Here is a 23,141-nt window from a genome sequence, read left to right as displayed (position 1 = left end):
TGTTGTTGTTTTGTTTAAATTAAATGTTTTATATGTAAATCCATACATGACTGTGATTCTTATTTCTCCAACCTCACATACGTCTTCTTGATTATAATTGTGCGACATCAGCCAATTTGTTACATTCAAGATTTCCTAAGGTTGCTGTCACCTTTGTTTGTGGGGGGTAGGGGGGATGGTGGATAAGGGGCTGGTGGCAGGGGTTGTCGGAGCAGTGTTGGGCGTCCGAGCTGAATGATTGTTGACTCCATTGCATCTGTTGTCATTCAGGTGTGACTCTGGGCTTGGCTCCCTTTCATGTTGCAGATTGTAGTCAGACTATACAACACCTCAGAACAGGTGTAAAATTCCTGCTACTAATGCACCATATCACCTGTTTTGTACTCTCTTCAGCGATCTTACTGGTGGCTTTTTGCACAGGAACGCCTACTCTACATCTCATCCATGACAATGCTTTTTGAGGCTGCTATCGCTGGTAAACTGGTGATTTGGGCTGTTTGCTCCGGCGTGTGAATGGTGCGTTAAACTTTTCACCATTTTGGTTGCAATAAAGTGCCGCTAACTCGGCCTTGAGAATATACCCCTCGGTGTTTGAAAGACTTAAGAAGTATTCAAGTGCCAGCCTGAGAGCCACGCACCCATCACTTTCACACGAGGGACCACGCTGAGAGCCGCACTAGAGTAGCGACTAAAATAAAACGTCCACTTTCCCTAATTTACATTTGCCTCAGTGACCCCATCCCCCAAAGCAGGCCGACATGTTCATTATTTAAAAAAAAAAACAATTAAATATGTCATCAGTTATGTCAAGAGTGATGTCACTGACCACGTCATGAGTGATGTAATATGTGACGTCATCAGCAGTGCATTGCGGGCGCGCGAGGTATAGTTAGCGGAACTAACTATAACGGGGGAATTTCAATGGTTTTGTACGAGTGAAATGTCCAGCTAACTAAAACGCCCCTGAAACCTATGGTCTTTTCAGTGAATTTCTAAGGTTTTTTCAAAACTAATTCCTAACTATAACGTGCCTGAAACCTATGTTTTTTTCAGTGAATTTCAAAGGTTTTTTAAATGCTAATTTCTAGCTATGCCTACAAAGATAGGACATGTGAAGAAAGCAGAAAAAATGCACAGAAAGAAAAAAAAAGAAATGCAGAGAGCAGCAACAGAAGTCCTCAAAGACGAAGAAAAGTGCAGGAAGAAGCAAGACATGTGCCGAAAGAACCAACAGAGGAGCAGAAAAAATCCTTGTTGCAAAATCATCCTGTACCCTCAACTTTTTCAGATGGATACAGGTGGTAACTGAGTCTGACTAACCAGTCCTAGAGCCAATGCTATTGTAAAAGACACTTAGAATACAGTGAAAACACCTACATACACTAGGGAACACTATGCTTTGGGGTCCCCTGTAATTAGCATGACCTCCTCTATAAGCCCCTAGCATATAATATGGCGGGGGGAATTAAAACTACCTCTTAAAACATGCCACAGAGCTTGTTTGCACACATCACCTCAGGCCCGGTCCCCTACATTCACCACTGTGTAAACACACCCTGTGGCTGTTCTAAGTTGGGAGATGAAGTCCCCTTAAATCCTAATGATCCCTATGGTCAAACTAGCCCACTAGGTACCTCCAGTAAGCGCCATACAGTTGTGTTGCAGAGTGTTGTAAAAAGGGGCGGGGGCTCTGAACACCTGTCTGCAACGTAGCTCCCTGGCACATACTGGAGGATCCTGGTGGGTAGTTGGCCCCCAGGGACCCCCGGTATTGAAGGGAATTTAATTCCCCAATTTAAAACACGCCACATGTAGGTTTGCAGAGTGGTTCCTTGGGAGGGCAGGGCCTAGGCACAATCTCATATCTTTTTTATTTATTTATTTTTTTGGAAGGGGGGCTGTGTAGCCCCACTTCATTTTACTTTTTTTGGGCCTTGTGGACCCCATCCCACGGGGCCCTCCATTGCTTTGTATTTTTTTTTAATTAATATTGAGGAGGGGGGCTGCGTGCCCCCCTCCCTAGCCACTTCTGACCCCGGGTCCCCATCCCCCGGGGCCTGGCCAACTGGTTGGGGACCGTGGGGGGAGTCTCAATGCCCCCATGGTCCCAGTTGGCTCCCCTCCTCCTGTGGTAGCCGGCATTGCTTTTTCACATGGGGAGCTGCTAAGATGCAGCTCCCCGTGTGGAAAAGCAATCTGCTCTGCTATTTGGAAGAGAGAGCAGGTTTCCTAATGGTTTTTGTGAACATTAGTTTCAATATTAAATCCACAGATCCAGTCTTGCTTGACCTGAATGTCAATGACCTCTGTTAACCTTTCTTAGTCAGGGGTGCACAGTTTTTGTGGATTATCATTAGAGCCCCTTTCCCAGCAATGAAATTGTCAGTTGCTTGTAAGCTGTTGAAAGATAAAGTAAAGTTGCCACATTCCGCTTACCGAATCTGCTTCCCTCCCGTCTCAGTCTCGAGTTTCCTCCTCCTTGTGGCCAAACGTGCCATGGTTTCCGCTTCTCCTGTTTCTCTCGCACAATACTTTGAAATCTTTTCAAATTGCGGAGGTTGCCAGAGTTCAAAAGCTTTTAAACAAATGTGTGATTCTCCAAAGCCCTTCGAAAGGACTCCGGCGCTCTTGCTGTGGGGCGGTGCGTATTCTCTGCGGCAGGGTGGCTGGTCAATATTGCAGCAGGGTAACTCTGTCACCAGAAGGTATTACGAACAAGCATTGGCATAGCCAATAGATCTCGCTTTTGGGACCTTATAACTATTTAGTTATGCAGCACAATATCCTTGAAGCAACAACATCAACTGTTGCATAGTTAAGCACTTATAAGGTCCAGAAGGGGAGACCTATTGGCTGTGCCATTGCTTACTCACGCTTGGATCGTCGCCACAAAGTCACTTCAGCAGCGGTGTCAGAGCCCTGTTCCACAGACATACTGTCATAATCCTCAATTCTTTATTTTTCATGCCATTATTCCTTTATATTATGTAGTTTGACTAATGAGACGCCTAGACACAATTCATACTACAATATGTGACAGTGTATTCTAACTCTGATCTTGCTACAAGTTTTCCAGCTTTGCAAAAGCATGAAAGCAAAAATAATCTGTTTACAGGATTCTGATGACATCAATAAACCTCTCAGCCTCATAGCTGTTGCCAGAGCACTCAGAGGGGCTGTAGGGCGCCAGTCCAGGACTGCCACGTATTCCTAATTTATAAACAGACATATAGACAATATGGTAGTGACATAGGGCCACTATAGTTACAATTCTGTTAATTTTCCGTATGGAACTGAAAATGTACTTTTCTGGCAATAACTTTTGACAAAAGTTTATTAAAAAGCTCTTGAAATCCACACTTTCCAGCACATGTCAAGCTTTGTCAAAACTTAGTAGTATGTGTTCGCTAGTGTTTGAAGACCCTTTGGCCTGGTTAGCTGGGCATCTTTCAGTTGCTTATTTATATATTTAGCTGTTAAACTGTTACAAATGAGATGATTTTTTTTTCCCCAGACAGTATTACTGCATGTAAAAAATACAAAATAATAAAATAATACTATCAAATACTGTGCCGCAAAATTTCCTTTTTTTTGCCCATAATGTAATCTACCCCGCTGCATAATTTGTAGGCCTGGGAGGTAAATTCCGTTCTGTTCGCGGAATTTGGGTAATTTCGCATTCCGGGGAGAGCGAGAAATTGCCCAAAATTCTGCAGTCCGCGATTTTGTGAAATTTTTTGCTTGTTTGGTTCTCAAATGCATGTTCGCGAGATATTTCCCCCCCGAGCACGCAAACAGCGATTGCGAACAGTAAAAAAGCATTGCGAACAGGCAATTCCGTGTGTTTGCGGAATTTCTGCGTGTTCGCGTAGATTTTTTTACAGTTTTGCAGAGATTTGCGTAATGCGATTACGCAAATTCAGCTCACCCCTAATAATTTGGTGCTCCTCTACCACATAATTCCAATGGCCCTGGTTATGACTAAGAACACCTAAACTAGAACCTGAATCTTTAACTTTTAAACGCCTTCTTCTGCACCTCACAACTTTCATTTTCGTGAATTTGAATCCAAGCTACCATTTGGTTGATTATGATTGCAGTGATTCACAGAGGACTGCCGAGAATCCTAAAGCAAAGGCAGCTCTTCCTGCTAAAACAAAAATGTTCGCTGCATAAGACTTTGCTGCTTCCCGGAGCCTGTATGTGATGTAAGAAATACCCAGACAAATAAATGCGCGTGTTCAGTGAGCAAGACAAGTCCGCACTCCTGTGTCCAACTTGCACTTGGAGAAGCGGAGAGATGTGTAATCTCCCCCCTGATTAACGGTCAGAAAGATGTTGTCAGGCCTAGAGCGGGGTCCCCCACTTCTTCTCTGATAGAAAAATGCTTGTGGGCACAAAACAGCCCCAGTCACAAGTTTGCTACATTTCATTTATTGGGGCATATGCCGTGTTCGTACTAAAGTATTCGTTTCGGATAAGGAACAATATTGTGGGCTATTTAGAGATACAGATGAGTTCCATTAATCATCTCCTGCTTACGGGCTGGTACTTAGCACCCCTGCCTGCCCAAAACCAGCAGGGGCGGGCTTCCTGATGAGGATCTACGAGCCAGCTTAGAGCCCCCGCCATGCCCTGCTTCCACTAATATTTTTGTCAATAACCACCCCGCGGGGAAGGAGCGCTGCCACGAGGCCGAGAGCTTGGAAACCGGAAATGGGGAACCTACATACCAGAAGAGCCCCCCAGCCTAGTTGCAAGAACGGATGGAAGCTCACAGCAGGGAGCAGCCAATAAAACACAGCAGATGAACCTGACAGCTACAGTAGGGGCTCAGTTAACTGGATTATTCAGAAAGACAAGCATTAACCATGCAGCAGTAAAAGTAACGCAGCGCAGTCCTGAAAATGAAAGTCATCGCGATCACTCTGAAAGCAAAAGTGATCGTGATGACGCGCAAAAGCACGCTAGGGATGTGTGTGCAGCAGCGCACGTGCTTGTGCAGTTACTAAATTTTCTGGCCAGACCAGCGCATGCGCTGTATCAGGTGTTGAACTGCAATTAAAATGACCCACAAGACTCCATTTTGTGTTGCTATGCTCTCGGCAACCTGGTGAAGAATTGCTTTCCACGTCCCTGTTAAAAATTGCTCAACCCTCCCCACTCCTTATGGTCGAGCCGATTCCGAGAAGCTGCCTGTGTACCTCACCCCCCCAGTTGTGCCAGAGACTCAGCCACATCCTGCCCACCGTTGGTAACTCAGCCTGGCACAACCAACTCCTGTGCCCTGTGACCACACCATCTGATCAAGGAAGCACGAGGCCGTGCCCCGTGTCCACACCAATTGAGCAAGGAAGCACGAGGCTGTGTACATTGTGCAATCAGAGACAGATGTCCCCTGGCCACGATTACGTCCCATAAGACAGACGAAGAACTTGCCTGATGAGGAACTTGTCAAAATGAGGAACTTTGTTTTGTGCAAATGGGCATGGCTAGCGCTATAATTATGTGTGCGCTGCGGAGTAAAGCAGCAGTCTCCATAGAATTGTCTTGGTACCATTCTGGGACCCTGTCCTTAGCATGAGCTAATAAATAACTTACTTCCCTCCACGGCTGGTTGTCCTGGTCTCTTTGGTAATATATGATTTAGGCAAGAAGAACCCGTAGATTCTAGGTATCCCGTGCACCGCTGGCTTTGACTCTCCCAGTGGGGAGGGGTCTCCAAAAAGCCGGTTTTACAATTTGGCGCCCAACATGGGGCGTCTTCGGTGGTCGTCATCGAGCCTGGGGGTCGTGAGGAGTCCGTGATCGAATTCTAAGGGAGGCACACCACTACATTGGCTGAAAATTGTATTTGTGGGCCCGAGGTCTCCAAATGCATGATTCCTCCATCCAGTGGGCTACCTGACTGCGGCCCGGACTGACGCCCCAGTTCTAGTTCCTAGTTTTGGGAGATCGGGACCTTTGTGACACTTGTTATGTGATGGAAGATTAATGGTCAGGGAAGAGTAGGAGTGGCCCACTTCTTTGGTGAATTGTATTTTTGTTTTGAGTATTGTACGACTTTTGCAAAAGCCGAAGCCAAAAGGTAAGTACAGTTATATGCTGTAAACATTAGATTTTACCCTTTGATGTTTGGAACCAGGATACACGTCTAGAGATGCCTGGATTTAGTAAGTTTCGGAAATGGTGTTGTTGTTATTGTACACAGGACTCCGGATTGGAGGAATCTTGTCCGATTCCTCCTTGGGGGACCCCTAATCATGAAGTTTATGCTAAACATGGTGTTGGCCCAATTATGTTTTTCTCACTTTGGCATAAGTATACAAAGGGTAATGCTGAGTTACAATGGCCAATATGTGGTAGTTTTGAACCTCCTGTACTAGATAATTTAGAGGAGAAGTTGTTTCAAAGGAAAGCTAGGCCTGGGATGTTTGATTCCTTTCGGGTTTAGTGCAAGGAATCCAAACAGAAAGAAATCAAACTCAAAAAGAGCGATGCTAAAGTAATGCCCATGAGTGAGATTCAGAAAGCCCAGAATCATGATAATCAGAGAACAGAAGAGGGTGTAATAATACATGATAGATTACATCGAATGCAGGTAGATGGATGTTACGTTACAAAGAAGGTTCCCGAAAAGGCCCGGGACAGGGAGGATGACCCTCTAATGTCCTCCATGTTGACCACGCCTCTACCCTACCCTATACCCCCACCATGTATCCGGCCCTTGCTCCAATTGTTGCCCCTGCCCATGCCCTGGTTTGTACGATTCCTCAGACACTTGTTCCCAAACTCGACTGTTCAGGCCACTGTACCAATGGAAGTCCACCTTTCCCTTCCCCTTGTTGCACCTTCCACTGGTCCCATACCTGTCCAACCTAACATGCCTTCAACCCTCGTTGCAACCAACCCATTTCTTGTTGACAGTCATCCGACACCTTCCCCCAGTGCAGGCTTATTAGCGAGTGCTTGGTCAGCGGTCCGTGATTATATCCCTTATGTAACTCTGCATAGACCACCCACTCCCAGACGATGCACTTTGCGGAGACTGATAGGCAATACACAGGAACAACTCACTATGGGTCAACAAGCTCGTAGGTGGATGGAAAGTAACACTATGTACACCGCTCAGGATATATAGATGACAATGAATCAGGGGACACGCATCCAACAGATTGACATTTTTTGTGAAATGTGTGATATACTGATCCCAATGTGGGAGGATTTTGTACAATCAGGTTCACCCCCAGGTCTGTCTGACCTTCGCCATAAGGTTGAAAAGGGGGACATACAGGGCCCAGCATTATTATGCGATCTAATCACGCTAGTAACCTACAGAGAGTCCTTATCTGGTGTTACGTTAAATAAGGGTTTTCCAATGAGGAAGGTACAGCCTGTTTGGAGGGACCGTGCTGTTGGTATAGATGGCCACACTGACACCCCGGCAGGTTTTAGACAGATGTGGGTCCATGTCCCTTGGAAAAGATCTGACATCCTCCAACTGAAAAGCCAATTGCTGACCCGCGTAAAAATCCAGCAGGTTATCATAAGGAATTGACTCAGAAACTCCAATCTTGCGTAATGACTTTAGCAGATATAGATATGTTAATGGGACAGGTAGTACCGACTGAAGTATGGTCCAAAATACGCCATAATGATCAGACAGAATTTGGCCATACTTGGAAAGAATTTGAGGAAGCTGACAGGGCTCGAACTGGTGGTGAGAAACCTGATCGCATTATCTTAGCCCTTCCGGTCAGATATTTACTGCCATGAAAAAGTTGTTGACACCTCACCGTATTAATTGGGACAGATTAGCTGCTTGCAGGTAAAAGAAAGATGAAAGTGTCTCTGACTTTTTCACACGATTCGAAAGCAGATTCTCCGACTATAGTGGACAGGACATGACTTCAGAAGGGGGACAGCGACTGTTTGTGGATAAATTTGTGTCCAATCTGTTACCAGAGCTTGGGACTAAGCTTAAAATGTCAGAAAGTGCATGTCCCATCTCCACCCCGATTGGCATTTTGACAATGACCCAGTACTATGAGAATAGGGAGAATGAAAAGCGAGATAGAATGGATAAAAAGACTAAAGACTTGAAGACAAAGGTCCTACTCCAACAAGCATACCCAACCCCGACCCAAAACAGAGGTGCCCCTAAGTTTCAACGAATAGCTCAGAGACCTGCCCCTGTGACTCCTCGCCCGCCGCTGGGACCCAACCAGTGCACTTATGGTCAACAGGAGGGTCATTGGCGCGATGAGTGTCCCTTGTTGGCTCAGACCAACTCTGCCCCTGCTGACCGCTTCACAGGCCAACGTCCCCAGAAAGGATGAGGACGAGGCGGACCTAGAACGCAGTTACAGGACAGGCGCCCCCTTATGCAAGAGAATAGGTTTGATACCGCTAATTATGAAGACCGCAATTATTTTACTGAGGATTATGAGCCTAAAGAAGGGACGGGGTTCCTGTCCCACTAGGATTGCCAAGGACAAGAGAAGGGACCCGTGCCTATTCCTGTTGACCAGAAAGGACCGTATGTCCATGTTACGACACTGGGCTCTACGGAGAAATTTTTGGTCGACACTGGTGCAACCAAAAGTTCTATTGCTAGGTCTAAAGTCCCTGGGGATCCCTTGTCTGGCCTTAATAACATTTCTGTAGGGTTTTCTGGTACCCCAGTATTTAGCCCCATTTCACAACCACTGGAACTATCGATAGGACCCTGCACAGTTGATTCCCCTTTGGTTTTGACTTCCACATGTGGCGAAAATTTGTTGGGTTTAGATCTGTTAAAAAGATTACATGCCACCATATACTGTTCTCCTGATGGGGTTTACATCACTATGGGTCCCCCTACCACACATCCAGTATATTTAGCCTCCTCAGATCCAAATCTCCAGGAACATCAGAATGTCCCCCCTGCTCTTTGGGCCCAAGGTGCAACTGATGTTGGCCTTTTGTCCATATCCCCCTTTTCTGTTACCCTGAAGGAAAATTCTTAACCTCCCCGACTTCCCCAATACAAAATACCCAAAGAAGGGGAAAGGGCATTACTCCAGATCATTTCTGAACTTGTCGACAAGGGTGTGGTTGAAGAGACAAGAGGAAATATGTACAATAGCCCAATTTTGCCTGTCCTAAAACGCACAGATCCTTCCAAACCCCCTGTTTATCGTTTTGTCATTGATTTTTGCGAGATAAATAAAATAAAAGTTCCCCAGTTTCCTGTGGTCCCAGATATCACCACCCTACTTACTATGGTTCCTCCGTCTGCATGTTTTTCTCTGTCATCGACTTAAAAAATGCTTTTATTAGTATACCAGTCGATGAACAGAGTAGGGATCTTTTTGGATTCTCTTTGGCAGGATGAAGTTTCCGGTTCTGCAGAGCTCCACAAGGTTATACAGAGAGCCCCTCAATCTATAGTCAGGCCCTCAAGGGCCAACTTGATTCTCTGACCCTACCCAAAGGTAATGCATTACTCCAGTACGTTGATGATTTGCTTATAGTGGCAGACACCGAGGCATTATGTAAAGAAGCTACAATGAAATTGCTCCTGCATCTAGCACAGTTCAATCACAAAGTTTCGCTCTCCAAACTCCAATTTTGTCGACATGAGGTGACCTACTTAGGTCATCTCCTGTCGAAGGAGGGACGCCGTCTCACCCCTGAACGAATACAAACAATCAGTTAAATGCCCCCATCAAAAACGCAAAAAGAGGTCCGTGCTTTTATTGGTATCACCTCCTACTGCCACCAGTGGATACCCAATTTTTCTTTACTCATTAAACCTTTATTGAGCCTCACACTTAAAGATGTTCCACACCTACTCCCTTGGACAAATGAGTGGCAGCATGCCTTTGAAGAACTAAAAACAGCCTTGTGTGCGGCCCCGGTGCTAGGCACCCCTAGTTATCAGAAGCCCTTCACTCTTTTTGTTCACGAGCATAATGGTTGCGCATTGTCAGTGCTAACACAGTGTTTTGGTGACAGACAATGCCCCTGTGCATATTTTTCTGCAGTACTAGACCCCGTGGCCCGCGCACTACCCAGTTGCTTGAGAGCAGCAGCTGCAGCTGCCATATCCATACGCCAATCTGCTGGCCTGGTCCTAGATACTGCACTTACAGTTATGGTTCCTCATGCATTTGACACTTTACTAAATAGGACACAAACTCAACATCTTACTGTTGCACATTTGTCCGGATATGAATTGACTCTCTTAGCCAGTCATATCACCATCCGCCACTGCACTACGCTCAACCCAGCTACATTGTTACCCTTTGTTGATGGTGACACTAATTCTGATCCGCATGATTGTGTCCTCTGGACGGAGGAAGAGACTAAAGGCCGTGTGGATTTGACTGACACATCCCTCACTGACCCTGATGGTACCCTGTATGTGGATGGTTCTTGCTTCAAACTTCCTGATGGTAGCACAACTGCTGCCTATGCTATCACCACGTTACAGGCAGTAGTGGAGAGTGAGAGAATACCTTACCAATCAGCACAGGCCGCCGAGTTGGTTGCACTGATAAGAGCGTGTGAACTGAGTACAGGGATGGCCGTCAACATCTACACTGACAGCTAGTACACCTTTGGCGTGGCCCAAAATTTTGAGCGACTATGGGCTGAGCGGGGATTTTTACTTCTCACTGTACTAAGATACAGCATGGTCATCTGGTCAGCAGGCTGTTAGAAGCATTGACTCTTCCTTCAAAGATAGCTGTGGTCAAATGTAGCACCCACAAGAAAGTAACTGATGACATAGGAAGGGGTAATGCATTTGCTGACTAGACTGCAAAGGAAACAGCTAAAGATGTCTCTACCCATATGTATGTAGCTGGCCCCTCAAACTGGTACCGGAGAAGGGGATGCACGAGGATACTATTTTAGAATGTGAAGGAAATACAGGCAGAGGCAACTAGAGAGGAAAAGGCTCTCTGGGAAGAACAAACAGGCCTATTAAATGAGAATGAATGTTGGACGGACCTGTCTGCACAACAGAGATGGTTTGTTACCCAATGCCTATGTTTTGCCAGTGTCACTATGGCTCATGACCCAGCTCACATTAGTGCAAAGGGCATTTGCAAATTGCTAGCTCCGGTATGGCAAAACAAGCACATCCCAAAATATGCCGAGGGGTTAATCAGGAATTGCATGATTTGTTTGATGCATGACCCGGGAAAAGGCAGGCCAACTCCTGCTGGGAATTTTGCACCCCATCTTACCCCTTCGAAGTGCTCCAAATAGATTACATACAGATGGAAAGATGCAACAATCTCTGATACGTCCTGCTATTTGTGTGTGCCTTTAGTAAGTGGATTGAGGCCTAGCCCCTTAAGGACAACACTGCTGTAAGCACCGCCAAAATACTGTTAAAGGAATTCTTTCCCAGATTTGGGATGCCCAGAATTATATGGAGCGACAACGAAAGACACTTTACAGGAGAAATAATGAAGAAAGTGTGTGTAGGGATGGGGATCAGACAAAAATTCCATGGTGCCAATCACCCCCAGTCAGCGGGTTTTGGTTGAGCGCCACAATGGAACACTGAAATTAAAAAAGGCAAAAATCCAGGCTGACACAGGACTATCCTGGCCGGACGCCCTGCCCCTTGCCCTCCTATCAACTAGAGCCACAGCACATTCTTGTACTGGACTATCTCCGTACGAACTAGTGTTTGGTCGGCCAGCAAATGTTTGGGGAGTACCCCGCCCAAAGAAATATTCTGATATTGAATACCCGTTGTTGATTGATTATTTACATGAATTGACCACTTACCCACGTCTCCTTCATCGTCAGGTACAAGACATCCTGCCACCCAAACCCGATGGCACTGGTCACACCATCCAGCCAGGCGACTGGGTCTGCATCTGCAATTTCCAGAGAACAAAGAACTTGGAGCTGAGGTGGAAGCCTCCCCAGCAAGTGTTGCTAGCTACCAGGTCTGCAGTGAAGGTGGCAGGAAGAAAAAATTGGGTTCACGGAGTGCACTACAAGAGGGTGCCTCTACCACTACCATACAACCGATGGGTCAAGGAAGGCCTGGGAGATGATGAATTTGAGAAAGTCCCGCTCTTTGTACCCTTCAGTGATGCCAACATTGCCTGGGCTTCATCTGAACTAGAGGACGACGACATCCTGCAATCTGCCGTTCCTCCGCATCTGAGGTTGCGGGACACTCAACAGCCAGAGCCTTTGTTTCCTGATCAAACAACACCCAGGTCCACCCGGTACAAACTCTGACCCAGAAAAAACGACTGAAGAGACCAATTGTCTCTGCCCTCTGCTTGCCATGGTCCGACAAATCGCTGCAGGGCTGTGATACACCGGCGCATTTGACCGGAGCTGGTGCAGCGGACCGGAGTGTGCCAATAGGAATGCCTGGAATCACTGACTGGTGAAGCAACTATCAATCACAGGCAGCAACTAGGGAAGACCAAGTGAAGCAGACGGTGACCAAAATAAAGCCTGAAAGCTTGAAGAGCAAAGAAATTAAAAAACAAGAGTACATAAAGACAATACGTGGACGGTACTCAATCTGTCTAATCGTACTCATTACTATTTCACTGGTACTGGCCTGCCTCGGGTGGGTAATACACGCTGCCCTTGCAGCACCTGAGCCTCCTACCTCTACAGAATCACCTCATCAATATGTGTCATTACCCACCCATGAGATAAACAGAAGGACTGGTTTCTTCAACAACACTTTCATTCAAATGTTACACTAGCACCAGCTTATGGTGAACACAACAAACTGTTGGGTATGTGGGTTGCTGCCCCATACTGCAAGCACTGGGATGTCCCTGATTCCTGCTCCTTTTTCTCGAGCTGGTTCAGCCTACGGCTGGTACACTGTGTTCTTTGACCTATTCTATTCAGGTGACACATCCACACGATCCCTGGGGAAGATCAGTAGCAGACAAGCATTCCGCCACATCATGGCTACGGAGGCGGCCAAGCATGGATAAAGATTCAGCAAAAAAGAATGAATATGAGAGCAATCATGGGTCTTTTTATCCATCGAACATCTACAATGGTGGGGGAAAGACAAGACTACCACCTCTCTGGAACCTCCCTGTCTACCCACATCCCGGAAAATACTGCATGAAAAGCAATGGAACATTATGGGTGGGGCAAAGTGACTGCGCCTACACGCTCCAGCTCAATGGTTCGACACTCCCAGCTCTGGTGTCCTCACTAAATACGTACTTTGTGTGTGGGAGCAAGGCCTACACCTGGCTGCCCAAATCTTGAGTCGGCACCTGTTACATTGCGTGGTTGCACCCCCCCACCTACACAGCCGATGCAACACACCACATCCAGAAGAGAGGTGTGATTGACGCTGAAGGCACAGCTGGCTAAGAGTTTGGGGACTTTGCTAAAGGGTTCCTCCCCTTTTGGGACCCTATGGTCAATAGTCACAGTCTTCGACATCTCACAAGGGTGGTAGAGGCCACCATCAATGCAACTGCTGGTGCCCTCGGTAACATCACAGCGGAACTTCAAGCGGACCGCCTCATGACTTTAAAGAACATAATGGCGCTTGACATAATACTGGCAGACCGTGGGGGAGTCTGCACATTGATCAGAACGAGCTGCTGTATATACATACCTGATAATGCACCAACAGTCTATCAAGCAATACTGAGACGGCATAAAATTGCTTCCGACATCCATCAGGATGAGGGTTCATGGTCCCTAATTGGCTGGTTTTGAAGCATGGTATCTCAGTGGGGATGGAAGATAATGATTTTCATTGCAATCATTTCAGCCGCATTTTTCTCTTGCTGCCTTTGTGTTTAATGCATGCCCACGCTGTGTGGGCTCTGTTCCACCTCCTTGGCACCCAAACAAGTGAATTCACATCATCACAATCCCATGATGATGATCAAGAAAGAGGTCCAGGAGATGATGTACGGTGACCTAGACGACGACTGATTGTTGCCTCTGCATGGCAAAAGGAGGGACTGTTGAACTGTAATTAAAATGCCCCACAAGACTCCATTTTGTGTTGCCAAGCTCTCGGCAACATGGTGAAGGATTGCTTTCCAGGTCCCTGTTGAAACTTGCTCAACCCTCCCCGCTCCTTGTGGTCGAGCCGATTCCGGGAAGCTGCCTGTGTACCTCACCCCCCCCAGTTGTGCCAGAGACTCAGCCACATCCTGCCCACCGTTGGTAACTCAGCCTGTTACAACCAACTCCTGTGCCCCGTGACCACACCATCTGATCAAGGAAGCACGAGGCCGTGCCCCGTGTCCACACCAATTGGGAAAGGAAGCACGAGGCTGTGTACATTGTGCAATCAGAGACAGATGTCCCCTGCCCACGATTGCGCCACATAAGACTGACTAAGAACTTGCCTGATGAGGAACTTGTCAAAATGAGGAACTTTGTATTGTGCCAATGGGCGTGGCTAGCGCTATAATTATGTGTGCACTGGGGAGTAAAGTAGCAGTCTCCGTAGAATGATCTTGGTTCCATTCTGGGACCCTGTCCTTAGCTCGAGCTAATAATTAAATTACTTCCCTCCACTGCTGGTCTCTTTGGTAAAGTATGATTTAAGCAAGAAGAACCCGTAGATTCTAGGTGTCCCCTGCACCTCTGGCTTTGACTCTCCTAGTGGGGAGGGGTCTCCAAAAAGCCAGTTCTACACAGGCAAGACCTAAAAACGCACTCACTCGGGATCCAGTTCCTTAACTTTTTTTTATTTTGTGAAAGTGGCAATAGCCATGCTCAATGCGTTTCGGTTCGAGCCTCGAACCAGGATCACAGGATATGTTTTTCTCACTTTAGGACAAACAGGCATCATTTATTTCTATATCATGATGCATTTCCTGTTTTCTCTCTCACATAGCATCATGGTATCTGTAGTGCAGTACATTACATTTTATAAATTAGTTACACTTTTTTGTATATTTTGTGTTAAAAAAATTAACAATTAGTTTAAAGTGCTTCAGTGCTTATTAGTGCAAATATTTTAAAGAGGAAATATATGTGCAAAATAGTGCATAGATTTAAAATGACATCATAAACAATCGTTTCAATTTTTCTAAAGAGATTTTGAGGCAAAGGAAAAAGTTCCATATGTAATTGCTTTTTTACATTTTTGCCATTGCACTTAATTGTTCTTCAGTCTCTTCTCCCTAGTGAGTGTCCATACAGTGTTATAAAATACATCTCTTTCTTATATTTATATTTATACATAACCTTCAAATATAAATTTTATTTTTATTATAGAAAAGTTCTATTTTTTAGGTTCCAATATTCTTTTTGATTTATTCATCACACCGATGTTGTCATTATTTTTCCTTTTTATTTCTGCAGTTAGTCATTTCTCTCTGGTGAGTATTACATTTCTTGGAATCCAAATGGCATGTTTTGAGGGTTTCTGACCAATCCTTATTATAAGTATTTTTAAAATGTACATATAATTCCTCGTATTGATTCAATCCCAAAGGTGTTAAAGTGTGAAAATAAATATACGCACATGATTAATAAGGTCTGTTTGGAATGACAATACATCTCTTATATATAGATTTAAGCAAGTTTAGGGAATGTTGCTAGCATTTTGAAAAGTACATGAAGACAATATTAAACACATCAGAATGGATATGCAGCTCCCCTGTCCCGGGATCATTTGCATAAGCCAATGAACACTCATTTCACCACCGGGGGCGCTCGAGGGCACCAGTGGTGGTAGAGTAGGTAGCCTTTAATCCATTAAGTTAAATGTCCACAATGCTCCCTCCACAAACGCCTGCAATGCTGGTCGCTGCTGATCTACTGCTCCGTTGCTGCAGCCCTCTCGCCTTGCTCTACAAAGATACAGGCCCTGGCATGAGCGTCAATACACAACTGTTCAATCACCAAGATCACACAAAAAGGATTAGGACTCTTGTGGTGGCACCTTCCCTGCTGGACACCTCTCTGCCACAGACATCGATTTAAACAAAGCACTAAAAATTAATGTTGTTAGAAGGCCTTAAGGCGCACTGACATAACATTAGTGGATCTGCAGGGATGCACCCATCTGCTACATGGATGCAGACAAAATCAAAAATAACAGTCTGTACCGTCCACACAAAAAAAAAATCATGTCCCTCTTTTAAGATCATCACGTATGAAGCAACCAGTTAAAAGTCCCCTCACTGCTGGGTGAGTGGTCTGTTAGCATGTGAATTTATTATTTAATTTCTGAAATTTTATATAGCATGGACATGGGCTCAAAGGCATCGGAGCACTTTACAACGAGCATGATACAAGGGTTACAGGGGGTTACAGTAATAGTAATTCAACTCGGGTGTGTGCAGGAGTTATCACAAGAAACAGTTACAGCAAATGAGCAGGGGAAACACACAGTTAAAGCCTTGATTTAGATGGTGGGTGCATATAACAAGAGAAGGCAGTAGGGAGAGTACTGAAGTCCGGTTGAGGGTGAATTAACCAAGATGTCCGTCAAATAGGAGGAGCTTGAGGTCCTTTTTGAAGGTGACTAGGCAGGTGGTTAGGAGGAGGGAGGCAGAGAGCTCCAGATTCTAGTGGCACTACCAGATAAAGACTGGTCCATGTATCATTCTCGGCTGAAGGTGGGGTGTTCCAGGAGCATGGATTGGGCATTTCTGGAACCCCTATTTGCTCCAGAGATTTTCAGTTTCTCATTTAGATAGGAGGGAGAATAGGAGTGCAGCACTATGCGGGTAATGCAAGTGGTTTAGAATTGGGTCCAAGCTTCAATGGGAAGCCATTGGAGGGTCAGCAGGGCAGGAGAAATCTGGTCATATTTCTTGAGACCTGAAACAAAGCTTGCTGCAGCGTGCATTGTTGCTCCCAGTGGGCCTAGATGAACTTTGGGAATGCCTGAGAGTAGAAAAATGCAATAGTCTAGTCTGGAGAGAACGAGAAACTGCACCACTGTTTTGAGGTCTTGTTCTGGAATCAATTATCTGATGCCTCAAAGCTGCCCAAGTTGGTGTGCCCTGTTGGCTATGGCTGCCAGGTGTCTGTGAAGATTGATATGATTTACAAGGATTAAGCCAAGTGATCTGGCACACTGCACAATGGCGGGAAGTTTGGCCATCCATTCTTCTACTGGCATTTGTGCTTTCGGATGTGAGATCGAGAGAAATTCTGTTTTAGCTGGGTTGAGTTTTAAATGGTTATTCAATGGTTTGATCTTTTAGTGTTTTTGAAAGCAGAAAGAAGTCTTCTGGGGATGAGATTTTCAAGTATATTTGGGTGTTGTTGGTGTAGAGGTGGAAGATAATCCCAGAGTTTCTAAGAATCACGCAAAAAAAAATTCTAGGTAGAGGTTAAAGAGGGTTGAGGACGGAGTCGAGCCATGAAGGATTACTTGGTGAATACAGACGGGTCTCAAGAGCGAGTTGCTCAATTTCACAATTTAGGAACGGTTATATAGGTATAGAAGAACCAGTTGAGGACAGTGCCTCCACATCCTATGTGAAACTCAATTGTACAAAGGAGGTCCAGATGGTTGACAGCGTCTAATGCAGCGAATAAATTCAGGAAGCAGAAGTTGCCGGAGTCGAGGTCTCTGAGCGTGTCATTGACTATTTGAAGAATCACAGTTTCTGTACTGTGACCCCTGTGGAAACCTGATTGAGGAGAGTCTAGGAGGTTGTTTGTTCGAATGTGTGAAACTAGTTGGGATGCTACGCAACTTTCGGTGACTTTGCCTAAGATAGGGCTTGTGGAGGTTGGCAGTAGTTGTTCAGATTCTCAGGGTGTTTTGATCCATTTTTAGTCAATCTGGTAAGAGTCCCTGTTTGAAGAGGAGTTCACCATGGTGGATCATATGAGGAGAAGGTGTGCGGCAAGACATTTACTGGTAGAACTTTGAATGGAGTCCTGACGGTGGTTTCAGGGTGATACTTTGAATATTGTTAGTTATAGGTCCTGGTCAGAAAATGGAGAGAGGGATGGTCATGATTGGGGTGCCTTGTCTCAACCGAATCAAGGCATTAGTTTATAGGCAGCGAGCTATGGATGTCTCTAATTTTTATATTAAAAAAATCCATGAAGTCGTAGTAACAGGCCACGGATGACGTAGGAGCCCTAGTGGTTAGTAGTCTGTGTAGTGACCTCAAACCGGCGCTTCGGTCTATTCTTTGCAGAATTCGCAATGGCTCTCATATGGGAGGATTTGACTCTCAGGATTTGGTCTTTGTATTGTTTTCTTGCTTTGCGAAGAAAGTAGTTAACTGCCTCGGGACCACAGTTCACACACTCTTGAACTGAAAAAAATAGCCTGAATCTCACAAATACGAAAAGAGAGAGTATGTGTCTTCAATCTAAAGAAGGTGAAACCAAAATCCCCCCAATGCCGTCTGGAGCAAGACTCGCCAAATGAAACTAGCTGCAGCTGACCAATGAAAGCAAAAGAGATGAGAGTAGAGCTAGGGAGCGAATGGTAGGTAATGGTCTAGATTTTTTTTTAAAGAATAATAGACTTGTAAGCGGCAGCACATGCGCTGTCTCAGTTGAGACCTAATCATTGCACTTCAGAAATAGTGGCCCAGACCCCCAGCTTTGGTGCATTACAGCTTTGACGTACGCGGCCCATTTGATAAGGTTCACCATGTATTATGTTGTTTTTTTTCTACTGATTGTTTGCCCTCTCAGAATGCCTGCTCCCACTATACTCTTAAATCTATGCATTAAACACTGACTTCCTTTCTCTTTTCTCCTCTCCTTTCTGTCTTCAGAGTGACTCTCTTCTTACCTTCCAATCTCTGCGGCCTTCTATGTCTGAGAACAGCCTCCTCTCTGCCTCCTCGCAGCCTCCTCTCAGCCTCCTCGCAGCCTCCTCTCAGCCTCCTCTCTGCCTCCTCTCAGCCTCTTGCCTGCCGGCGTCAATGCTTCTTATTATTCTGACATTTTCTGATACCACATTTCATTGATCACAACCTCTTCTCTGTCCAACCCTTTTCCTTTTCCCTTGGGTTCCAGAGCAGCTTCAAGTGCTTCAATGCCTCATCAGTGGGAGGAAACAGTATACATTTGCAATTTTTAACCTGCAACTTTTACCTGTGAATCCCATGACAACGCAGCTGTCAGAGCCTGGTCCAGGGGCTCCTTTCCTATGAAAAGCCAGGTTTAAAGCTCCTGAGGAAATGACACCAGTCAGAGGCTGACCTGGCCTCAAGGCGCGCAGCACCCTCCCCCTCATCCGAGTGCATTGACACCAGGGAACCAAGGCCAATCACGAGTCAGAAGGTATCTAGGCCACGACCCCAAACCCGAAGCCAAAGCACAATGGGGCAGATTTACAAGCCCCTTGCACCTTATTTACGCCGCCGTTGCGTCACTTTTGTGACGCAGCGGCGGCGCAAATCCTGCACCATGGTGCGGGGTTATTTACAACGTGACGCATCTGACAGATGCGACACGTTGTAAAGCCCTGCGACACATGTAGGCGTTTCTGGGCAGATATGCCACTATCACATCTCACACCCACCAACAGCTAAAGGCAGGGGTGTCCAGCAAAACCTTCACTTCCACACGTGAGCCCCAACAAATACTCATCCTATGGCGGCTACAAGGCAATCCACAGAAAGTCTATGACATTAGCCCAGTGGATTCCATTTTTAGCATGCATTGTAAGAGTTGTGTTTATTTCTTGATGCTGTGAATCCAGCGATAAAGTGAAGCACTATCTAGAAGAAAACTGCACCAAAGAAAGATTCTGAGCCTCTTACCTTGTACTCCTGCTCGGCCTCGGTGACGGGGGTCACACGGTGCGCTCTGTGTGCCCGGGACTCTCTACAGACCACACACAGGAGTTCACCATCAGTTTCACAGAAGAGCTGCAGCCTCTCCCCGTGCTCCTCACACTGACTTCCTGTGTCAGGGTCTTGACGTGCGATTTGCATTCTTTTCACAATTTCTACCATGTTTGCTAATCTCATATTTGGCTTCAGTGATTTACCCAGGACAAACTTCTTCCTGCATTCTGGACAGTGTTTGTTTAAATCCTCGCTGGCCTTGTATGTGGCGAGGCAGGAGAGACAGAAGCTGTGTCCGCAGCCCAGGGTCACGGGGTCAGTGAACAGCTCCGTGCAGATGGAGCAGGTGGCTTCTTCCTGGAGCTCGGCCCCGGGGTCTGCGGCCGCCATGTCTGCTCTGCGCGTGCCTGCTCCTCGCGTCTGTCAGGAATATCCTTATCAGGACTGGTGTAAGATGTGTTCTACTCAGAGCAACCTTTGTTCTGGTCCCATCACGGGCTGGCACGGGTGATAAGCTGTTCATCAAGACAAAGGGTGCAGGTGACCCCGCCCTCGGGGCTGCAACGCAGGGCAACTTCAAGAGTAAACAAGCATGTTCAATGCAATAGGTCTCGCTTTTGTGAAAGCTAGTGCTTTTGGTGTTAAAAATGGCAATGTTTTTTACTTTTGTTTTTTGTATGTAGCGGAATGAGAATATTTGCAAAGTGCTATTGTTATTCGTATGACCTCATTGAGCTAAAGAACCTTAAAATGAGAAGTAGGTTATAAGGGAGGGGAGACAAGAGTAATGCTACATTACTTACCGGTAATCCTCATTACTCCTGGTCCCGTTGTCCTCGGCGCATTCATTACTAATGGAGATTACTATCTCCTGACAGAAAATAAAAAACAAGAGGAATGCTGGGATATACCTACTGCCCCTCCCCCCGGGAGTATAAAGGTAGTACCTACCCAGCAGACCTCCTGTACTAACAAGCCCAGACAGGAAGGCTGGCCGCCCGGGAGGGAGGGAGGGGCGTATGAATGGGCCGAGGACAACGGGACCAGGAGTAATGAGGATTACCGGTAAGTAATGTAGCATTACCCCCAGGTCCCTTATGTCCTCGGCCCATTCATTACTAATGGAGAAATACCAAAGCAGTAAAAAGCCGGCCTTCCCAACCCAACAGAAGCCAACCCAGGAAACCACACCAAGGCAGCAACCGCAGAAGGAAAAAGGAAGAACCGGGGAAACCCCAGGCAGAGCCCCCGACAAGAGGGACCCCTACCAGACCAGCAGACACCCAACAAGAGCAAGGGCGCACAGCCAGACGACCAGACCGGCCACCACAGAGGCCAACCAGCCCACCGCAGGAACACCCGACAGCCAACCAGCGACAGGGTGAACACAGACACCCAAGACACCACAGGCAAGGGGACAACAGCAGAAGAGAGGCCAAACGAAGAGAAAGGCCACGAACCACCAGGCCAAAAAGCCAGAAACGGGCAGGAGAAGACAACCCACACCAGAACCGGCAGGAGACAAGCGGACTAGAGGAACCAAAGGCCCAACCAAGAAGAACAGCGGAAGCCCACCAGACCCCGACCCGAAAGGCAAGACCGAGCCCAAGGCCAGGGAAAGAGAGAAACCCCAGACACCAGGGAACGAAGAGCAAACCCGAGGAAGCCAAGCCACCAGGTCCCGCAAGACGAGGACACAAGGCAAAGGGAACCCGCACCTCCAGGAAACCCGAGCAGGAACAACCAACAAGGGCAACCAACCGGGACAAGAGACCCGGAAAAAGAGGAAAGGGAACCGAAGGAACCCCAGGAACCCCAAAACAGAACTCCAGCCAAAGCGGAGGAAACGGGAGCAGGAAACAACAGCCCGAAGAAGGCAAACCTGAACACCAAAGCAGGAGAGCAACCGGACGGGCCAAGGACCCGGAGGACCCAAGACAACAGCAAGGGAACCACGAAGGGCACAACAACCACAGCCAAGCCAAGCCAAACCAAAAAAAAAAGGCCAGGCACAAAGACCCCAAACAGTCCAAGCAAAGGGCCGGCGCAGAAACCCAGAGGCCAGAGAGACAGAGGCAAAACCACCCCAGAGGACCTCACAGAAGCAACCGCAGCCAGGGAGGAAAGCCCAAGCAAACCACAACCCACAGCCCGGCAAGACCCAAGGCAGGGCCAGCACAGGGGACGAACCCCGCACGGCTAAAGCCGCAACCAGGGATACAGGCAGGAAGCTCAAGCCAAAGCCAAAGCAACCCGCAGAACCAACCCAAACAAGGGAAGGACAAAGAGGGCAAGACCCCAACAGAGCACAGGCCCGAGAGCCAATAGCCCCGCCGAAGCCCCAACGAACCCCAGAAGAGACAAGAAGGGCAAACAAGAAGGCAACAGAGTGACGGCCAGAAACAAGAACCAGACCGGAACACACCACAACCATAAGCAACCGAAACCCTGCAGGGACCAGACACCCCACAGGCAAACAGGGCACCTGCAAAGAAGCGCCAAGCCACCCATGAAACTCCCAGAAGACACTCCACCCGGCAGGCCAGGACCGCAGAAAGAGCACAACCAGGCAACCCAGAGCAGGACGCACAAACAGAAGGCAGACCAGCTCAGAACAGGAGCCAACAGGGAGGAAGCCCAAGGCAACAGGCAACCACAGAAAGCCACGGCCGAAAGCCAAGCAGAAGCAAACGCAGGCCACAGCAACCAGCGCAGCGCGCCACCCACACGGCCAAGCAACGGGGAGACGCGCAGAGCGACCCCGAAGAAACGGGGAGACGGTGCCCCCGCCCAAAAGGGCCGAGAACCCGGAACAACCGGCCAGGAGGAAGCCATGCCACCCAGCAAGCCCGGCAGGCCGGGAGGCAGACCCAGCAGACATCCAGTGAGATAAGAATCCACAGGCCCAGGAGAGGCAACAACAACCGCCACCCTGCACCACACCCAAAACCAGAAGAGGCAGGGAAGAAAACCAAGGAAGAGGCCAATCGCACCCCACAGCTCCAGGCGGCCAGGCAGAACCAACCAGGCCAGACCAAGTCACCGAGCAGAAAGCGGAGCGCGGGAACAACCACCAACCCCCAGAACAGGAGGCATGACAGGACCCGGCAGCCGCCAGGAGACATCAGGCAGACCACACAGCAGACATAGGAGGGGACGCCAGGAAACAGCAGAACCCAGCAAAGAGAAGGCCACAGCACCAGAAGGACCAAGCAGGCCCCCCACCACGTATCACGCCCGACAACAGGCGCAGGCCGGGATGAACAGAACAGCCGGCCCCAAGGCAGCAAAAGCCACCCAAGCAGAGGCAGAGGGGAGAGAGCACCCCAAAGAACCAACGGCACCTCAAGAAAGGAACCAGGCGCAGCCAAGGCAAAGGAGGGAAAG

General features: G+C 47.3%; 1 protein-coding gene across 1 annotated transcript in view; it reads right to left on the bottom strand.

Moving 5' to 3' along the window:
• Positions 1 to 20,144, bottom strand: part of LOC144828383 (E3 ubiquitin-protein ligase TRIM39-like) — a 298,837-nt gene extending 278,693 nt beyond the window's left edge. Inside the window, exon 1 of the mRNA XM_078686497.1 lies at positions 19,728 to 20,144. Coding sequence (XP_078542623.1) covers positions 19,728 to 20,144 — 417 coding nt within the window. The remainder of the gene's footprint in view (positions 1 to 19,727) is intronic.
• Between the last annotated feature and the right edge of the window lie 2,997 nt (positions 20,145 to 23,141).

This window comes from Lissotriton helveticus, chromosome 4_1 (genome assembly GCF_964261635.1).
Source record: "Lissotriton helveticus chromosome 4_1, aLisHel1.1, whole genome shotgun sequence".
In the NCBI taxonomy this organism is placed as follows: Eukaryota; Metazoa; Chordata; class Amphibia; order Caudata; family Salamandridae; genus Lissotriton; species Lissotriton helveticus.
The sequence above is the reverse complement of the archived record's forward strand: the minus strand, read 5'-3'. Positions and strand labels throughout refer to the sequence as shown.